The following is a 21,006-nucleotide window of genomic DNA, read 5'->3' on the forward strand; positions in this document are numbered from 1 at the left end:
TCTATAAGATCAAAATCAATCTCAGAGTGCACTAAGAACTCAACAATTTCAACCCTGCACTACATATTTTCCACTATTATAAGCAGGACTAAGTCTGGATCCAATCTTTTCTGTATATATGATCTTACCTTTTGGGGCTATACACATGCAGACTTCTATAACTGGATTAAGATGTGTGCCTGAGAAACTTTACTGAGATTTAATTGATCTAACTTTTTCTGCGGTTTCTATTTCTTATCTTTTGCAATACTGAAATCCATAGTTTGGATTTAAAATCATCTTTGTACAGAATTGAGTTTCAGACTGATCCCTAAAGCTTGAAAATAACTGAGCACATAAGTAAAAAGAGGAGATTAATAACCTGAAAAAGCGCAAAAAAGTATTCTCTTCATAGGGCATACATGTTATTAAAATTCATTCAAAGGCTACTCTCTATAATTACATTCACACTGTCAGGATTTAAATATCAAGACAATGTCACTGCCAAGTGACTGTTCCCATGTGGATTTATTAAATTCTAGAGGCAAAAAAATGGACTAAAAATATAACCTTAAGAAATGATGTGTTTATGGATATTTCTGCCTCAGGATATTGCTGAACCTTTTGCTCTTAAGAGACTAACATTTTTATATCCCAAGCTTTTTTTGCCTCCCTCCATTAAATAAAGTATCCAGGATTACTGCCAATTTTTCAAAGTAAAATATTGAGTAAAGATTGGGAAATTATGTTTCCATAGCTGAACTGTTCTGTTGCTCAGCTGATTTCTTTACAGAAAGAAATATTCCCTTTCTTGTTGTAGAATCTCAGCTTTATTTTAAGCAATATAGTGCAACATGAATTAATGTCATGGAAAGCAATGCATTTTTACTCCGTGCTTGGTCCACTGAAAAGCAACAGAACCAGGTAAGTAGACTCCCTCTATGTCTATATGGGTCCTTTTCTGGTGTGGGAGTGATGTCCCTGGATCCAAAGCAGAGCTGTACTAGTTTAAAACTAACCCAAAAGGTAACTATTGAATAAGTCTCTGGAAAAGACCTCAGAATAGGCCTAGCAATTTCTGTACTCTCCAGATTTGAGATGATAGTCTGAGAGCTAACATTATCTAAACTTCCCCTGCATGTACACTTTTTAATTAATTTAGCACCAGCTAGCAGACAAGGTTTTGTAGATATACAATTTCATTATTCACCATTTACATGCAAAAAATAAAAGGTTCAATTCAGTGTTAGTCATGACTAGGCCTGTGATATTATAGGAACTTGTCAGTCATGGTAGTATTCAACCCAATACAAGTGACAGCTGATGGTACTTTAAAAGAAATTTAATGTTTTATACCATAGGAGTGCTAAACACATAGCCAGTTGAAATATACTTCTTACGTGATAATAACTGAGAAGGCTCTTCATCCAGTGAAAATCAAGATGAATTTAGTCCTAAGTAAATTATTCTCCCACAATCTTGGCTTTTTATGTTTTTATTTTTCATTCATGTTTCAATGGTTTAAGATGGTTACAATGTTTTAATTGTTGCTCTGTACACCACCCAGAATCTCATTATGTGATATGGACAGCCATATAAATTTGTTAAATAAATATGATGAAATCCTTAGCAAGGCTTCTTTTGATAATCTCAAATTCTGGAGAGATTACAGTTAGAAGCAGACATTCCTGAAAGTATCGAAATTAACAGTGTTGAAATTATTAGAGAACAAATATTAGGAGCAGGGACTGTTTCTCCCTCCACCTCCCAATTCAAGTCCACCTCTAAGCAGAGGAAATGGGAAAATCTCAGGTTTCTACAAGTTTTCAGCAAGGACATTCCAAAATAACATGGATGTTGATTTCCATTCATGTCTGAAATATAATTCTAAGAAATACATAAAATGGCCTACTATAATATTCCTCCTTGGTGAGATGTCTGTCTGAAGCATAGAAACTAGCTGAGCCAAATGCCCAGCAATATCTTGGTTGGCTAGAAAGCCAGAAATAGCCAATGCCAGTTTACATAACAGATCACTGAAATAGAAGCAGATTTCATGAAGCCAAATTAAATTATAATATGTAACTCAACATAGGTCACTGGACTGGGATTAGCTGCCAGGGAGAGCAACTCTAAAATTTGGCTCAGCTAAGCACTGTTTAAACCTAATAGCATAATTCTGTGTAAAATCTTGCTTTCCTATATAATCTAGGGAGAAATGTCTCTTTAACTTCAAGACAATTAATTTTTTTCTTTTAAAAGACTGCCCCAAAGTTTTGTGTGTCTCTGTGTGTTTGTGTATAGCGCCAAATTCATGAGAACATAATCTTGTTAATAATTTACAGAGGGGATTTTATGGGCATTTTATTAAAGAACAGCTGGATCTATTCTTTTCTGGAATGTACAATTTTAATTTTCATTTGTGAGATATTTTTACTTCTTTATTCATTTTTGTTCACTTTAGGGTACAAACAAGTATCCCCCTGGGAAGTCATTGCTTAAACTTAATAATTAGGCACATCTGATGGATAAACAATTGGAAAAAGCTCATGGACCTTTGTTTTTATATATGATAACTGCAGCTAGACTTTTATATGCTTAAAGGTGGAAAGACTTGACATTACCCACAATCGAAGAATGGATGGTAAAGATGATGGAGTTAGCTGAGATGACAAAATTGACAGCTTTGCTTGCCTGCTTGTTTATTTATTTATTGGATTTCTCCCCCGCCCATCTCCCCCTCAAGAGGGGACTCTGGGCGACTTACAAAAAACAATAAAAACTATAAATATATCTAAAACACAAATACATCCAGCATTAAAACAATACTAAAAAAGCTTCCAGCATTAAAACACTGACTAACTTTAATGCCAGTTGGAAGCCCCTTTTGGACTTTTTGTAGGAGACAGAAAAAAATGAAATAATACATGGATTTGATGATTAGTTAAATTAATAGGTTATACAAAATATGTTAAGATGTAATTTTAGAGTAAAAGGTTATTATACGAGTTATCTATATCTGCTGTATAAGAAATCAGAAGTCATTCTTTTTGTAATTTTTCCTTTTCCCTTTCCTTTACTTTCCATCACTTTTGTATTCTTTATTTCTAACTCTCTTGTTCTCTACTTCTCTCCCTGATTATTAGTTCTTGTTTGCTTTTATATTTATGCTTTTTATAACTTAATAAAGTTCTTATATAAAAAAATAGGCACATCTGTGTCCTTTTGATGATTTTTAAAATGTCATTTCAAACAGCAGATAAAAGTCCCAATCTGAATAGAGTATTAAGAAACATGTTTTGTATATACCAGAAGAACACAAATTTGACAATGGAAACAATCAGACATATTTCATTAGTACATTCATTGGACAAATTCATGTCTCTAACTTATCTTTCACAATAACAGATGCAAAAAACATGGAGCGCAGCACAGAATCTAGCTACATCCCAGCTCATAAGTACATTGGGACATCACTGCTGCTTGCACAGAGAGGTCACATAAGCCTCTTCACTACCTCACACACATCACATACGACATTTTAGTACGATACGTAGAACTTTTACCATATTTGCAATTTCTGTCTCCCCATTGCCACATAACACAGTGAATTCTCTTTGGAGGTCCACATCACATGGAAAAGTATTTGAATGTTAAAGAAATTTAAAGAATTTTAAAGAAATATAATAGTCTGAAGGCAAACAGCACACTGAACTCCTGTAATACTGACTGTAGGAGAATTTTTATTTGGGAAGGAACTGGTCCTTCTTTGCTCTAGATTTACCTGCTTTGGAAGTGTTGATCAGCACAATTATGACTCCAGGCCCACAAAAAATTCAGTGTATTATTTGTCTTCAGCATAGATTAGTGAACAGCACAATTTTTTCTCTCTAAGTCCCTATAGTTTGCTGTGGGGCATCAAAACCATCCCATAATTGTCACTACCCTATAAAGTGTTACAGCAATTTTGTATCTTTCTTCTCTTTTGTTTTAATTTAAATCACTTATATACTACCTTCATCCTGTTATGTATTTCAGGTAGTTCACAATATAATAGTGGTAGATAAGATAGTGAAACCAACTAAAATAATTGTTAAAAGCACTTAAAATAAAAGTCTGAACAAACTTGTTTCCCTATTTCACAGAAAGAACAACGTACATGCCAAAAAGACAATAGTGACCATCTGTATTATCATCTGCATAATATGTACATTATCACACACATGCTGTGAAACATCCATAACCATGTATGGTTGTATTAGGACAGAAGAGATGCAGGTTTAAATACACCCTCTCCCATGAAAACTCACAGGTTGACTTTGGGTCAGTCACTTAACTTACTTTCAAGTAATCTGACCTCACAGGGGTACTGTTTGAGATAAAAGAAAGAAGATCCTCATATAAGCCACCTTGTGCTTCTGGAGAAACAACAGGATATAAATCAAATAAATACATGTATGGCTGATGCTCATTGTAGGCATTCAGTTCTAACTACAGCAAATGCCAGTCAAAGTCTAGCTAATTAGGAACTGGGATCAGTATGAAGCAAAGAGCTATTACACATGTAGAGCTACAGAAGTGGGGCTAGAAATCCCAAGTGACCAGATTTTTGTTCCATGGAAGAAACTGTTCCTTGGAAGAGCCAGTTTGGTCCAGTGGTGAAGGCACCAGGCTAGAAAGCAGGAGACTGTGAGTTCTAGTCCTGCCTTAGGGATGAAAGCCAGCTGGGTGACTTTGAGCTAGTCACTTTCTCCCAACCTAACTCACCTCACAAGGTTGTTGTGGCGAAAATAGGAGGTGGAAGGAATACGAGGCATATTCGCTGCCTTGAGTTATTTATTAAAAAATAACAAAGGCGGGATAAGAAATCTAAACAAGCAAACAAAAGCTACGTGCTCTGAAGCGGCCCCAATGTTACCCACACAACAATGGAAAGGGATGGCTAGCTTCAAACATTTTCATTCGCCTTGTGTGTATAAATGTGATTACTCCAGCTTTTCCACCAAAAAAGAAGAGGAAGGTGTCCTGATTAGCTTTACTCATATATCATTCACCTTACACCTTATAGCATGGCAGAAAACACGCACAGCTCATAAGCCCCCAGACATTTGTTGGTGGGAATCAGTCCATTTAAAAAAAAAAAAAAATTAAATGTTTACAATGTTAATGCTAAAGGTGACTATAAAAAGGGCAAAACAACATGCTAGGGCAGCCCAGTATGTATGCTCTTCCTGTGTTGTGAGACAGTTTTGCAAGGAGCCTCAATTAATTTTCTTTTTAAAAAAGTCTGTGCTGCCTTACAGCTTTTAAAATGTGCTATTTTATCCACGTGTTTCCTTTCTTCTCTTACTTGGTTAAGATGGGTGGCCCTACAAACGTGTTAAATAAACCAACAAATAAATAGTATCAGAAAACAGCCTCAATAAAACCAGCCATTAATATAATATTGATATAGTGCTTAGAGGTTACATAACCTTCATTCATGAAAACATGAAAGGCTGTGTGTGGAACCTCAGAAGGTAAAGCTCACCCTTTTAAGAGATTTTGTAAAGAAAACAGGAAGCATACCATCTGAACTGATTATTTTCTTCTTCATGATAAATTACCAGCTAGCAACCTTCCAAAACAGATTTGTTCTTGATACTGCCACTGCAGCGCTGTATTGATTTGTTGTTCTGCAGAAGGGATGCATGTATTATTAAGGCATTTCCAAATAAAACCTCATTTTCATTTTGCCTTCTAAACTAGTCTGATGAATGTTATCTGATGGTTTAATTATTTCGGTAAACATCATCATGGTACCAGACAGTCCTTTATTTCTGTAATTTTTTAGCAAATGCAAATGTACTGGTAATGAAAGCCACACGGTATTAATGATGCTGAAAATCTCTAAGGAAAACATCTAACATCCAACTCATAACATTGTGCCAAAATTACATGTGGGAAGACTTTTCTTTTTAATAACCTTTGTTTCTTAATTTAGTTTTGATTGGCTGTGAAATCCACAGTGGCACTCAAAGGCTTGCTGTTATCAGCGCTTCTGCTCCAGGAGTCGTACAAATGTATATGTCCATCTGTAGGTGCCTTCAAGCTCTCTATATGATCTTTCCAGGAAAAAAGGGATAATGAAACTGTTTCAAATTGCCTTGGATGTTGCATTACTTTATGATAGCCAGGCCTGTTCGAACCTTAACAGCAAACCTTCTCTTTTATATGTCATTATTCAGTCTTCTAAACTCCAACTGCTTATTGTGAATTACAAATTAACACTGGCATCGTGCAGATAGTAGCACTTTTTATCTCTGCCAACCTCACAGTCACTTCTCTATGGTATCTTTCTTTTCAGAAAAGTATTCCAGAAAACAACAAAAATTTCCACATATACAAACATCAATATGTAATATATAGTGGATATAGTAAAAAGCGTTCCCATCATCCAAATTTTGTCTTAGATTTGAGGATCTAGAATTACTAGACTTTGTTTGTTGAATAGCATATTTTGTTTTATTTTATTCCAGGCTTTATCAAATCAGTATGTTTATGCTTTCAGGATTCATCTTAAACTTTGTATTATCCTAGAAGAAGGTAAGTCTAACTAGCCCAATCTTGAACAGCAGAAACCTGGTTAGGACTTTTCCTGAAAAGCAACAGAACTAAGAACTACCAGCTGAATCTACCCGCGGGCTAGAATGATCAAATATAGTGCAGACTTACCTGTATACTTACCTGTATGTAGCACCCTAGGTTATATATACAACCAAAGCTCAAGAGAACTTTAAGCACAATTTTTTTCTCCTAAAATAATATAGCTGACTAGATAACACAGGAAGGATCCTGCTGTTTGCCTTTATTGGCAGTATTTGTTGAATGAGTTCCCTAACATCTTTGTCATACACGTAGAGAAATATACCAAAATCATAACTGTACATTACAATTCATACATTTCACATTTTCTAGAGCCACTGCACCAATTTTAGAAAAGGAAGCTCAAGAATCAAAGAAATGGCAGTCTCAATACATTTTATATTAAGTTCATTCTTACTGCTGAGGTACAGCTTGTGAGCAATACAGTTCTGCTTTTTGAAGCCACATGTACCAGAGATTCTAACAAAGGGTACAACCTATCAGAAGGATTTCAGGCATATTTCAAAGAAAATTTAATCTATCATATGTAAATTGTTTAATTTATGTGATTTGAAATACCTTACGTTATTTAAAAATCTTGTGAAAGTTTCATGTTTGTCTTTCATTATTGGTATGAAACTATTCCTAAAAAGTTAGGGTATCCAAAATTAAATCTTCCTTTAAACACATTCCATTCCACCAGATCAAATAGTTTAGATGAAGTTTCCTTATACTGAGTCAGACTATCATTCCACCTAGATCAGTATTACTGACACTGATTGATAGCTTTTTGACCTAGAGCTCTGCAAAGCATTATAAACTAGCCTTTCTCCAAAAATGCAAATTCCAGCAGTTGTATAGAAAAGCTTATTTCACATTTCAGAAGTGTATGCCATAATCTAAACATAGTAGATCACAGATAAGTACAATCCAGTAGGATGTTCTGGTGCCCTATTCCAAATGAAATGAGTAAGAGTCATGCTTAGTATTGCTCTTGCAGAAATCTTATTCATCTCAATGAGGCTTCTGTTTGAAGTGCGCTTCTCTCCCAGAATATGACAGCACAGACATTGAGCCAGGATTGATGTGCAACATGTTGTGAATAATCAAGTAATATGAACATCATAGCATTAAGTGATGCAATTCCATTGCCTATGCCATCAACTGGGTACAAGTGGTTTAACATTGAAGTGTACAATAGTTTACAAAGTGTACACACACAGCTGGAGCTGACTTACACAGTCCAGATATAAATAGTTTATAAAGGTAATGACTATCTGCTTCAAGACAGCAGATGTTAAGCTGCCATCTGAAATGTTGGTTGTGCTTAAATTAGGGAACGAATGTAGTTTACATCTCCCCTCTTTCTTTTATCTTCTGAACCCTGAGAGCCTTGTCTCTGAAGCAAGAATACTTTTGCAGATGTGAAGTCATAGGTCTCACATGAAAGCAATTTTTAAAATCACAGTTATTTTAAATCATCACTAGATTACCCTTGCCACCCAGAAAGGAGAATGCCCAAACCCCAATAATCTGTTAGGATCTTCTTACGTCTACTGAGAACTGAAAACCTGTTGAAAGAAAATGAATGGGTAGCAGGTACAAAAGGCTGCAGACGTAGTTGCTAAAATGTGTTCCAAAATTAGTAACTTGGAGATGTGAGGCTCACCCCTGCTGCCACTGAATCTTAACCCTTTTTTATAATGCCCAAATGAGGCTATTCTTTCCTCCCCATCTTTGTCTAGCTATCTCTGCCTTTCACTTCTTTTCCATCCAGTTTTGTTCACAAATTTCTCATTTCTTTCCTCCCCAGTGCAACTTCCTCTCCTCACAGTATCACCATCCTGAGGTTTCTTTCTTTTCTTTTGTTCCTCCTCGAAGGAGGGAACGTGTGCCTGAATTTGTATGTTTCTGTGTGTGAGAATGGGTTGTGTGTAAGAGAGAATGGTTCTTTTCTAGTATAGAGGGACACCTAATTTTACACACAACTCATTTTAATAAGAGATAGATTGGGGGTGGGGGGAGATTGTCTTATTCTTTGAATAGCTTCTACAAGTTGTATAGATATAGCAACACATATGCACACATACATGTACAAATTGGCACCTGCATACATTTATGGGGGAATGGAAATCTCTAGGACTGGTTTCAGCTGGAGTTGTCAATTCTGGTTTGACAAGATATGGATGCTGGACACTGCACAGGCTTTTTGACTGTGTCTGACATTTTGTCCCCCTATTTATCCTTTCAGAAAGATCACCATAATTGGAGAGCAATCCTCCTTTCAGCAAATACAATATTCAGCTCATATCAGAGAAGTAGATTTCATATCTTGCAGTTTAAAAGAAAAATAATAGCACTTGCAGAAACACATAATCAAATACGGTATATTTAAGGGAAAAATGTACATTTTAATCAGCTCTGAAAAACCCAACTACTATAGCTACAGGTTGTTGGATTATTTTGCTAAGAACCACAAATCCTGCAGAAGCCTTTGTCTTAATATAAAATATTAGCTGGCACAGTACAGAAATCCAAGAATCATTTATGTACCATCTTACAAAGCTGAAAATACCGAAACAAATTTATCATCCAATCTAACAACAATGCATTTTGAGTCAAATCAAAATTTGGACCTTGTCACCCAAACACCTTTTGCGAGGATATGTATACTTTACTTAGTGGGAAGTGCATCTCTGAATGATGTGCCGGGGGCTACATTTAAAAATTATATAGGCCACAACACAAACTAAGCAGATTTAATTTAAATGTAAGTAAAATTAAATTGATCAATTATATACACTTAATAGGATTATTACAGAGGCAAGTAATACTTTTCCCTTTCCATCCAATCAAAAGTTAAAATGTAATGGCAACTTTTTGAGGGGGGGTCCTTGTAACATACAGGGCTGTCTGTGGTCCTGAGGCCTAAAAAAAGCAGTAGAAGTGTACCATTGACTCAAGAATCACTTCACTTCATTCAAGTGGACCTAAATGGACTTCTTAACCCTTCAGCTTTAAAAGCTTCTAATGCTTCCTATATGCCAGACATTTTTCAGCCCTGTAATAAACAATGCCAGCCGTCCTAAATTAAACATGTTGGTGATGATGCAATAGACTGACATTATTCTGTTTCTGTGCTCTATGCTAAAAGATAAGATTTATGTTTTTTGCCTTACCATTCCGCAGAAGGTCTCTGGTGGATTTCCACATGTTATATTAGGTGGATCCAGGTTTACTTTCACATGTTTCATCATATCTATGGCTTCAGGCTGACAGGCTGTATAATCCCATATCTTGTCTTCATCCATGTAAATCTGTGTCTTGCACACATCATAATGTCCCCAGACTGAAGGATAATGTTGCATTACCGAAGACACAGTAACCCATAGGGCGTGGAGAGACAGGAATCTTGACAAATACATCTCTATATCCTTTTGAATGCCTTGACAGCAATTACCAATACGGAACTAAGTGCAGTCTTTATTATACATAAATATACATGGGGACGGGCAAAGTTATTGCAAAACGTGTTCCAAAACAGAGAAGAGCTTAAGTTACAATGACTGTGTTTTTAATTTTGGAAACTTTGGTGGAAGCCAAGCATATTGTATACCGTTCAAAGCCAAGTGAAGGATGCTTGTCACATTCCCAGGTGTTTCAGGACTTTTTATCACATATGTAAATAATGTCCAAAATCAGGTAGCAATTTAGCAGTGTTGCCAGTTCTCAGCTGTACCGTCAGTAATCCTGAGCAATCCTCCCCTTTCCTGGCTCATGAGGAGCAGTCAGCCAAACTGATAAATCAGCTGGTGGACCAAAATGATGAGTGTTTACAGTCTGCTCGCCATCAATCATTCTTTTCTTCTGGCACCAGCACCCTTTTGGAAACAATAAAAGTAAGAGTTACTGTTCCAGGATCAATGCAATAGAAAATATCTGAAATGTTGACATTTTGAGAGCCTTGCTGCAATACAAGGTAAATTGGAATAATCTGGGTAACCTTTACTGGAGGTACTTTGCTAAAATAAACCAAATGTCTGAATCACTCATCACCAAAATTATTCTGACATGAGAGATTTAACTCTTCTCTCATTTTCATCCATCCATCCATCCATCCATCCATCCATCCACCCACCCACCCACCCACCCACCCACATTAAGAACATTATTTTCATCTTGGCAAAACCTGGGCCCAAGCAAAGTATTCAAACCAGTCACATATTTCATAGCTTGATAGGAGATAAAATCCCCGGCCTACCAAAAGTGGCAAAGCTTTTATTACAATGACAAAGGACTGACGGCAACTTGTGTGCTTTTCATCTCTTCAAAAGAAGACCTCTGAGAGCTCAAAATATCTGTTCTGTGTCTCAGGTTTGTTAGCTTAATAAGTGATCTAATGAGCCCACTTCTATCTCTCTGGATTTTTTTCTCATTAGTAGTGGAAAAGCTCTGCTTTTGTTTAATTGTGTTTAATGATAAAGATAACAGTGGGCTCATTTGCGGCTGATAATAATAATTCCTTATACAGGCTGGCTGTTGTTATTATTATTATTTTAAAGTCCTTTTATGTGTCAATTTCCATAACAGAAAGCAATCTTCCCAAACTCCCTCCTGTGTTCACTGGAGCAGGACATAAAATGCTGGGCTATACTTTAAGTGACAGAAAAGGCACACCTCAAAGAAATTCTCACATTGACCTTTGTCAACTTTGCAAAGGCACATAAACACAAGGAATGGCTACGTGACAGCCCTCAGGCTCAATCCAACCTCAACACTTTCCTCTCTAACTAGATTTTAATTAAGTTGTGATAGAAGAACTGTTCACCCTCCCCACCCCCGGTTAGCTTTTGTATGCAAATGCATTTGTGCATATTTACTTGAGTTAAAAATTATGCCACCTAAATTATGACAGATATACTAAAGATCTTAACCATTTTATGAAATAGTGGAACACTGGAGTACATAGAGTTTGGTTATATCAATCTAGAACATAATCCTAAGAAAAACCTTTGATAAAATCATTGCAGTATCCTGTTTTTTAACTGCATTATCTTACTAAAAAGAATGCAATACTTACTATGTATTATCTTACTAGTTATATTAGTAATAAGCCCTTCCCACACAATCACTGAAAAGTAAGTGTGCAGTCATATTGCTGTATTCTTAACTAACATTTTATTATTAAGGAATCACCCATAACTTCTTATTAAATTCCTATGCTTGGCAGGTAAACATCTGGAAACAGTTGTGTTGTTTCCCAAGACCATTTTTTTCCTGTTTGGAGTCTGATGATCTGATGAGTTAAGGAAATGAGTTGTGATAACATATACATAAAAAGAACACTGCATTTTGGTGACCTGTGCAGCATAATAGCTCAAACCAAAATACCTACTTTCAGGCAGAGAGAATCTGGCCTGCAAAGCAAATCTGTAAACAGGTTCCTTTTATTCAGATATGACACTATCTTGGATCTGAAATTATTTCTGATGCAATGCCAACAGATGGCTGAATAGTGTTTCCATAGCAAATTACAATAATTGCCTTATGGACATATGCAGCTTCCTATTATATTTATTTCATAACCCAGTATTGTATTAGAAAGTTCAGTTTCTTTTCAGGAATGAGGTACACAACATTCCAACTCAGATAGCAAACTTAGAAGGGTTTTAAAGAGCTTGAAGATACTTTTTAAAACCATGCCATCTAGTCCAGGATCAAAATCTTTGTTTTCTACATATTTTATCTTATCTACTGATCATCAACTTACTTCTGTATGTATCTGATCATTCAGAAACAGGATTTGGTTCATTTCAAATACTTAGATTGAAAGCATGCATTTTAAATTAACAATTATAAATAGAAATAAATAATTCCTTGTCCTGTACCACGTTAACAAATTACCAAGCAGCAACATATAATGAATTCTGAAGAAATTATATATTTCTGTAACATTTAATGGTGGAATTAAGCCCAATTCCTTTCAATATAGCTTTACTTCCAAGAAGCATATATTTTAACAACCTACAATAAAACAATTGGAAACTCATATCAGGATGCAAATAGATGAAAACAACCATCAAGATTGCAGAAGGTTTGCATTAAAATGCAACACTGGTGCAAATGTTCCACTCACTAGACTATACTCTTCCCCCTGTATAATGAATTACTGTTGAAGCAAGTGAAAAGTCATGATTATGGTCATTACACAGAATTATAGAGTATAGCATTGATCTCATTCAACATGATGACAAGAGGAAAGTAGGGATCTTTGTGCAGGTGATTCAAGTATCAGACGAATGCCAGAACATGCGACTGGCATGCTTGACAAGAAACAGCCAATTATAGCTTAAATTTCTGGCACCTGTCCAGTATGTGATTAATAGTTTTCCATTACATTTCAGACATATTATTAATGTATTAAAAATGTCATGGTTTGGCAAGAGCTAACGCAGCATAGCTTAGCAGTCGGCAGTATCTCATTATTAATGAGCTCTCGTTGACACAGGGAAAGATACTGGCTTGAAGATCATATGCTAAAGATCATGAGAATTTTTAATAACAGCAGAATTCAACTCATGTTGCATTTGTATATTGCAACTCATGAATACAGATCTTAATTAAGAGCATGATGAAATAATATTTTTAATGTAGAAATGAACATTTTTATTTCCATCCTAAACATATTTCTATGGAATTGAATTTTATGTCAAGGCCATCCAAGCTGTTGTGATTGAGAGATCAAGATTTCTACTTGAGCTTTCTTAAGATCAAACTTTCAGGCTCGAATATCTAGTGTGGTAAAGGACAAGAAGGTAGGATTTTCTTCTATGTTTTCTCCTCTGCTCATATCTGATCAATTCTAACACAAGTGTTAAAAACTGAGAGATGACTATGTTGCTAAATCCTTTCTAACATTAAAATCTTTGCTTACCATGTGCTGATCCCACAATCTGCTGGGTTAAACTAAAGTGATCCCTAGAATCTTGCCTAACTAAAGAAAAGGTGACTGCAATCACTGGGGAAAAAATGGTACAAAGAGACCCAGAATGTCCTTTGTTATTGATATCTCATCACCCCTACAGAATATTAACCCTTACCAGTGCTTCTACAACCTAGCTTCCCTGTAGGGGCTTTCAGATGACTGCTATTTAGTCTCATGTGATACCTTGCTTATGTATAACTGCTGATCCCCCTGAAATATATCCCAGATGCAAATGAAGCATCTTGTAGTGGTCTCATCCCTGTAAATAGCATCCTTTTCTCTCTGTCTCTCTCACACATCTACACCCACAGACACACAAAATCATTCTCTCATAATAGAATTTGGCACTAAGAAGCTGATTGGGTAGTTAATCAATAGAACTCCCCGGTGAGGACTGTCTCTATGTACAGAGTTGAATTCAAAAAATAAAGAAATAAACCCCCAAATAACAGTTTTATACATATTATTTGGAAATCTATCCCACTGTTATTAAGTATGCTTGCACCTCCAAGCTTTTACATTATCATCTGCAAATCAAACAATGTAGCCCTCTGCCTTAGGTAAAATAGTTATTTTAATAAAGACACACACGGACACATACCATCTGAGGAATCCATAAAGCAGATTAGTCAACTGTATTTTAAGGAATGTATTCCATCCTCTACTCTGTATGAATTCTGACTGAGTTTTCCTGAACGCCAGCAATAATAATGCTATAAACACAATACATAACTATAGTTCCATGTGTTTAAAGCAGCGCATACATCTTTAAATACTGATTTTATACACACACACACACACATTTAAAGATGTATGCACTGCTTTAAAAAAAGAGGATCCATTCAATTGTTTTAGGAAACTAAACAGAATACATATCTAATGGGTTTTATATTTTATCCTCTCAAATATGGATTAAAAGTGATAAATACCAATTCTCCAAATGTCAGAAATCTCTTCATTTTGGAGTATAATACAAAATTTCTGCATTTAATGCCAACTCACTGCTTTTCATAAATGCTAAATTAGTTTGCTGAATGAGTAAAAATAGGACAATATGAATAATGGGATATATGTTTTATGCCCTCAGGCTTGAAAGAAAGTCAAATCCATTCTGGGAAAACGGGTGGGGAACCTCCAATAGGATTGTTATAGTGATGAGTCTAGTAAAAACCAAGTTATTTTTACAAATTTTACTGATGGAAAATATAGATGTTTTCTCTTCAGGAAAGTACACCATGTATTACAATTATTCTAACCTGTAGCAAGGGAGAGAAAGACAAGGAAGATTTACCATAAAAATAGGTCTATGAGACATACTTAGCCCATTGCAGACAATTCCAAGTTTCTCTTGCCTGCAGCATTACAAGGAAAGCAAGCCTCAAAAATGTTACAAATTGTGGCACATCACTAATATTCAAAAAACAGAAGGAAGGCTGAATCACAGGCTTTCACTTGAAGGCAGTATTCTTAGCACCTGTCAGAAGCAGGGAATGTGGTAATCCCTATCAATTCACAAATTGCCTCTCCTTCTTTAACCACGTGTATTTTCTTTAGGAATGCTAGGATTTTCAGTGACATAATGAAATTACCCTTCAAATGCTGATGGAAAGCACTGGCAATTAAAACTCCACCACCAGTGTCACAGTAATAAATCATCCATGAGTAGGTAACCCTCTGCATCAGATAGCTTCCTGTATCATTCTGGTGTATTTTCCCGCCAAATTTTAAGCGGCTAATGGTATGCAAAGAAGTGAGTATCAAAGAGCTGAAAAGTCCCTGTTTTGTTAACAAGAAATGCTGTACTTCAGTCTTGAAACAGCATTTCTGGTTATGATTTACCTGTGACCACAAGCCACAGAATGTTTCTCCATCTCTTATCACAAAATGCCACTGAAATATTTTCCAGGCAGGACCCAAACTGTTTTAAAATGGTATCTTTTGCTAAGTCAACTTCCTAAGACAGGGAGTTTTTAAGTTACCCTAAAACTCTTCTTCCAATGTGGACCTGATGAGCAATATTTTTCCAATTCCCGCTATAAACGACGCTCAGGCACTTATTTCTGGTGGATCTGTAAAAAGCACTTTGATTCAGCTGCATTCAAAGAGGTCATAATATCCACATTTTATTCTTCATCTGGAAAGGAATGTATTTGGAAAACAGAAATTTGAGCAAAGAAAAGCTAATATGGAAAGCTTCTGTGAATGTGAGTCAAGTCTCTTTTTCATTAAGCATCACAAATTTTGAGCTGTTGAATACCCTTTTCCATCATCTGGTGTTTTTGAAGGGCTGAGCACATTTCCCCTTTATCAAATCAGACTGACATTTTAGATCTGAATTAAGGATACACTGGACTGAGATAATACAACCTCCTCCAGGTTTTTGCTGCTGTATTTAGTATCCGATTTTTCTTTTCCCCTGCAGAAAAAAGAAAGCTGTATTCGCAGAACACAGAACAGGAAAAATGTTCAGATTCAAAAGCATGACTCTTATCATCTCAAGGAACAAGTTTTTCCATTCAAAGGTCTTCTACTCATTCCTTATTGCCTGTCGTATATTTTGTAACTTTTTTTACTTTAAAATTCTCATTGTTTTTTTTTTTTGTAATTACTGATAAAAGGGAGGCCTCTGTCTTCTTTAAATGCAGTGGCTAAACAGTTCAGGAATCCATGTCCACTGGATGCAGTCAGTGACTGCATATTTTCAATATGAAGTTGGATTTTTATCTGATGGTTCAGAGTTACGGACACACATGAAGGTAATACACTGCCTACCAGTAAATGATTTATACCTTCACAGCTTGGAAAGAAAAGATGCCAGTTTTGTACCATTCCACATATTTGGCATATAAAAATCGGTCAAAGGGCACCTTCTACGAACAAAGGCTTTGAAATCCCCGCTGGCACATTTTTTCCTTTTTGCAAAAGTAAGGGAATTACCAATCGGAGCGCCTTCCCTGTGGAAGACTTCCAAATGAACGCTAGAGGGCGCGGTTTCTATTTGTATCTAAGTTTGATCTCCTTTTTCTCTTCTAAAATCTCTTAATTGGTTATTGCGAGGGGGAGGAGGAAATGCAATAAAATCACATTAATTGTGTAATAACTCTGTTTGTAACAGAGCGATCCATATACAGGCAAGGATTCTACACATCATATGAATTCTGAAGGTAGTCAAAATTCCAAAGGATGAATGAATATAGGTGCTAACCCAACCTCGGCGACTCGCTCTTTCGCTTCCTAATTTCAATTTGTAGCGGATCTCAGAAAGCTCCAGCCCTGCATCTAATGCGACCACACGACCACCTCATCCACCCTCCAACCCTCTGGGCAGGTCCTCTTCATTCTGTCCTAGATAGGGAAGAAGAAGAGCTTCGGCGGAGTTTCGTTTGCAGGCAGCCAAGTTTCCCAGGGCAGCTTGAAAACTCTTCCGATTCCAGCCCTGGTATCTGGAAAGAGAGAGAAGCGCGAAGCCCCTTCTTGGAAAGTTTACCGCCGCCCCTTCGCGAACCGCACAGCTAACGCACCGGGAGGGAGGGCCAAGGCAGAAGCCAGGGATCAGCGGGGTTACTCACCGTCACGGGCCGATCGCCGCGCTTTGCTAAGGAAAGAGGCCGCGGAAGCAAACCACCGCCTGTGCCCCGGACCTCGGATGGCAGCGCGGGCTTCAGCCGGCTTCCCTCCCTCCAGCCGCGGCGATGCAGGGCGAAACGGCGGCTCCTTCGGCCGCCCCTTCTCGCCTTCCGCGCAAAGTTGCAGCTCGCGGCGAAAGACTCGCGCGGGCGAGTCGGGAGGAAAAGCCAAAAGCCGAGCTGGAGCCACCCGGCGAGCGGGCGAGCGGCGCTTCTTTCGCGCGCCCCCTGGATTAGCCACTCCTCTGGCGCTGCCCCTTTGGAGACCAGCCCGGCTGGGCCAGCGACGGGGCGGGAATCCTCCCCGAGCGGGGACAGGCGGGGATCGGACCGCGATGGCGATGAGGGCGGCGCGGGAGAGGGAGAGGACCGGTGGATCCAGGTAGCCTCCTCTAGCCGTCCCGCTCCAGCCCCGCCTTCGCCCTTCCTGAGCCCGGCTCACTTCTTGGCATCAAACTTTTGATGGGGAGGCGCGAGGCGGTTGCTGGTCGCCTGCCGGCCGCGGCAGCTCCAGGTGGCGCGGCTGCTCCCGCGGCGGCTGCTGGTGCTGCGGGATCCCGCCAGCTTTCATTTTATTTCCGATCGCCGGCGTTGAAGGGGCTCGGAAGGGACATAAATCCCCGCGATCAGCCTTGACGCCGCGGAGTTCCTTTCCGCCTGGCAGGGCCGGAGGGGTTTCCCGGGGGCGTCGCGGCGCTCCGGTCAGAAAAGTCCATGGGGGGGGGGGAAGCGGCACGCACCCCGTCGGCGCCGAGGCTGCCTTCTTGCAAATGCTCCTCAGACCGCGGCAGCAGGCGCTTCGCGGCGCTCCCTCGCTCCCGCTCTCGCCGCGGCTTAGACAAGCTCGCAAACTTAAGGACAGGACGCGATTAATTGGGGAGGGGGGAGGCAAGCGCAGAAGGGGTGGCCCTGCCGTTTCTCTTAAAAGCAATCTTCTGCAACTGCCAGCAAGTAGAGAGATTGCAAAGCTTATACTACCTCCAGACCGGAGCGCTCCGAGCGGTCCTAACGCCGATGCGCCCCTGTGCGAGGAGCTCGATCTCCCCACGCCTGACGTTCCCCTTGGCCGTCTCCAGTGGGCTCCAGCTTGAAAGTCCCCCTTTTCTTGGACGGTCTCTAGCCGTTAAGCAATTTTAAAAGGCAAGCCCAAGTTTGCACTCCCTTTATTAAATTCGGGCGGCAGAATAAATCTTCGACGCTGTTGCCCGTGAGTTGTAGTGTGTGTGCTACAACACCCCCCTCCATATTAACACAGAAGCAGTGATCTGCAAAGAGATGGATTACTGCTCTCACGTCTAAGCCTACGATGTACCATTCACTACTGATCATGTCACATGTGCATATTACTTTCTTAATTCATTTCTGGTTGGTTTGAAATAAAACGATGAGTTTTCCTAGGCAACAGGCTGCTTTATATAGTCTCGATTCTTTTTTTTTTTTTGATCTAGTGGGATGAATAACCAACAAGTCATCTGCCATGACACCGTTGAAGTTAAGCATTTTAAAGTCTCAGTAATTTCTGTGGTAGAAATGTATGTACTGTAGATTTTCACTGAAATTAAAGGCATGTGAAAATGCTCCACAGCTGTAATTTGCTCATGTTACAGTTTGATCAATTTAAAAAGTGATGAATCTCTAAGCCCCCAGATCCAGAGACACAGGATACCTATTTAATAGAATGAATACTATGAAATTGTTGGGACTTTTTTGAGTTTTACATAAACTCATATTTTATTTATTGTTTCCATAGCACCAGTATCCAGTGAGCAACCTTGATGTTGATATTAAAATGAATTGTATGTTTCAGATAAGGTTAAGAATGTTTAAATCCCACTGATTTCACATATTTATGCTCAGCTTATAGTCGAACAGGACAAAGATGTTTAATTTTGGTTAGAAGCTAGTATGTTACTGCTGGTTTGTGTACATTTTGCTCAACACAGCTAACAATAATGGAAATATTAAACAATTATACTACAATAAATTACAAAATAAATAATCCCATAAAATATAGATTAAATAAGGCAATAATCTTTTTTTTTTTAATCACTAAAATCCACTTACAATGCACCAACAAAATGAAATTTTGCCTGATGGTAGAAGAATATCAGAAATAGTTACCTGGACTTTTTTTTTTTTTTTTGCTCTGTTCAACATGCTTAAATTTAGAGTAATTTCAGTGTGACTTAAAAGTTTGAGCCTTACAGGGGTTCTTATGTCTCTTGCCTCATCTACCTGCACTGTACACAATTTGTTTAGAACTTGATGGGGCCACACAATACGGAATCATTGGTGAAGTGGAACCAACCTGTTTTATACTGCTGTGAATCTTAAGAAGCTATTTACCAACATTCGCAGCCAAACTACATAGGCATTTTTTAATGGTGCTTGAGGTCGAATGACAACTATTGGGCTAAACGTGTAGAAAAATCAGATACTCCTGGAAGAGTTAGGGCACGCTTTCTCAAGCTACAGTTCTTGAGATATGGGTGAACTTCAACTCCAGGAATTGCCCAGCCAGGAAATTTCTAAGAACGTTAGGAGTTAGTCCATTCGCCTTGGGAGTACTTCCCCAGATGTAGTAGGAAATATTCAAGAGAATAAATTGTTGCTGTAAAGAAGGGACTGTAAGAAAAATAATTTAGGCAAGGAGAAAGTCAAGGTGGAAGGAAGGAAGGAAGGAAGGAAGGAAGGAAGGAAGGAAGGAAGGAAGGAAGGAAGGAAGGAAGGAAGGAAGGAGTCTTAATTTCAGTACAACACATATAAACACTGTATTATGAGTATTACATGTTAGCAAAACTATTTATTGATATCTCACAATCCACATGATAGCCACAGAATGAAGTTTCATTTGAACGTTTAGAAACACAGATGGAACAACCAAGTTGAGCTGCTTTTATCCTTAGTGCTGTTCCCTTCCCAAACATATGGGAGTATGTATATATCAGATATATATATGTGGGATTACATGTTATTTATTTTTATATCCCTTTTCAGCTCCAGATTCAGCCCAAGAAAAGCAGTGTCAGTGGTACAATAAAACAATATCATTCCCTATAAGAGCAAATTCTAGTTAAGTGCTTATCACACTGGAAGTGAAATGGGCCCTCACCAGCTAATAAAATATATTCATATAAATAATACATATCTGAATTAAAATAATGTGCTGTTTTTCACAAAAGCTACAATGATCTGACTGAAATATGTGTGCTAACAAGGATGGTGGCAGCTATGGGATGGAGAAAAGAGTCAGGTTTTATTGACAAATCATTTAAATCTCTGACTGTGACCCTGTAACTAAAAAGAGGAAAAAAAAAAAACTTACAGAAGAGACAATTGACCAGTTCAAATTCCAGACAGTATTTTATTTTAAATAATTGATTTCTCCCTGGATCAGAGAGAAAGGTTTATGATAGGAAAAATGTGCCAAGGAGGTTTTTTTAAAAAAAGATTATTAGATGATTTTTCTGATTGTTGATTATGTGCCATCAAGTTGTTTTTGACTCCCAGAGACCACATAGATTTTCTCCATTCTAATCTGTGCCTAACCTGGTCCTTCAGCTCTTCCAACAGTGCAGAGCTGCTGTGCTGTAACAGAGTCCATCCACCTCTTCTTCTCCTTCCTAGAGGAAATTTAGAGGATATATTTTCACATCTCCCATTTTGTCTGGGCTCTCAACCTCCTTGGTCAAATCTACTGGGCTGGAAATGTGAATTTTCTTCCATAATATCTTGAGAAAATAAGAATGTACTACGTATCAGTGAATAGTTTTCTCACTCTTGTTTTTAATA

General features: G+C 37.9%; 1 protein-coding gene across 4 annotated transcripts in view; it reads right to left on the reverse strand.

Annotated features, from left to right (window-relative positions):
• Nucleotides 1–18,132, reverse strand: part of NTNG1 (netrin G1) — a 230,551-nt gene extending 212,419 nt beyond the window's left edge. For 2 of the 4 annotated variants that reach the window (XM_088153820.1, XM_088153817.1), the window contains exons 1-2: nt 17,158–18,129; nt 9,783–10,484 (exon numbers count right to left, since the gene is read on the reverse strand). In XM_088153820.1, the coding sequence (XP_088009946.1) occupies nt 9,783–10,028 (246 nt within the window). In that variant the 5' untranslated portion in view covers nt 10,029–10,484; nt 17,158–18,129. Of the gene's footprint in view, nt 1–9,782; nt 10,485–17,157 lie in introns of all 4 variants that reach the window. The other 2 variants (XM_025163541.2, XM_088153816.1) reach the window with 2 other exon arrangements.
• Between the last annotated feature and the right edge of the window lie 2,874 nt (nt 18,133–21,006).

The sequence above is a fragment of the Python bivittatus genome, unplaced genomic scaffold, assembly GCF_059951505.1.
Source record: "Python bivittatus isolate LINGU-HERP-01145 unplaced genomic scaffold, Pbiv_v1 ctg000700_np1212, whole genome shotgun sequence".
Lineage (NCBI taxonomy): Eukaryota > Metazoa > Chordata > Lepidosauria > Squamata > Pythonidae > Python > Python bivittatus.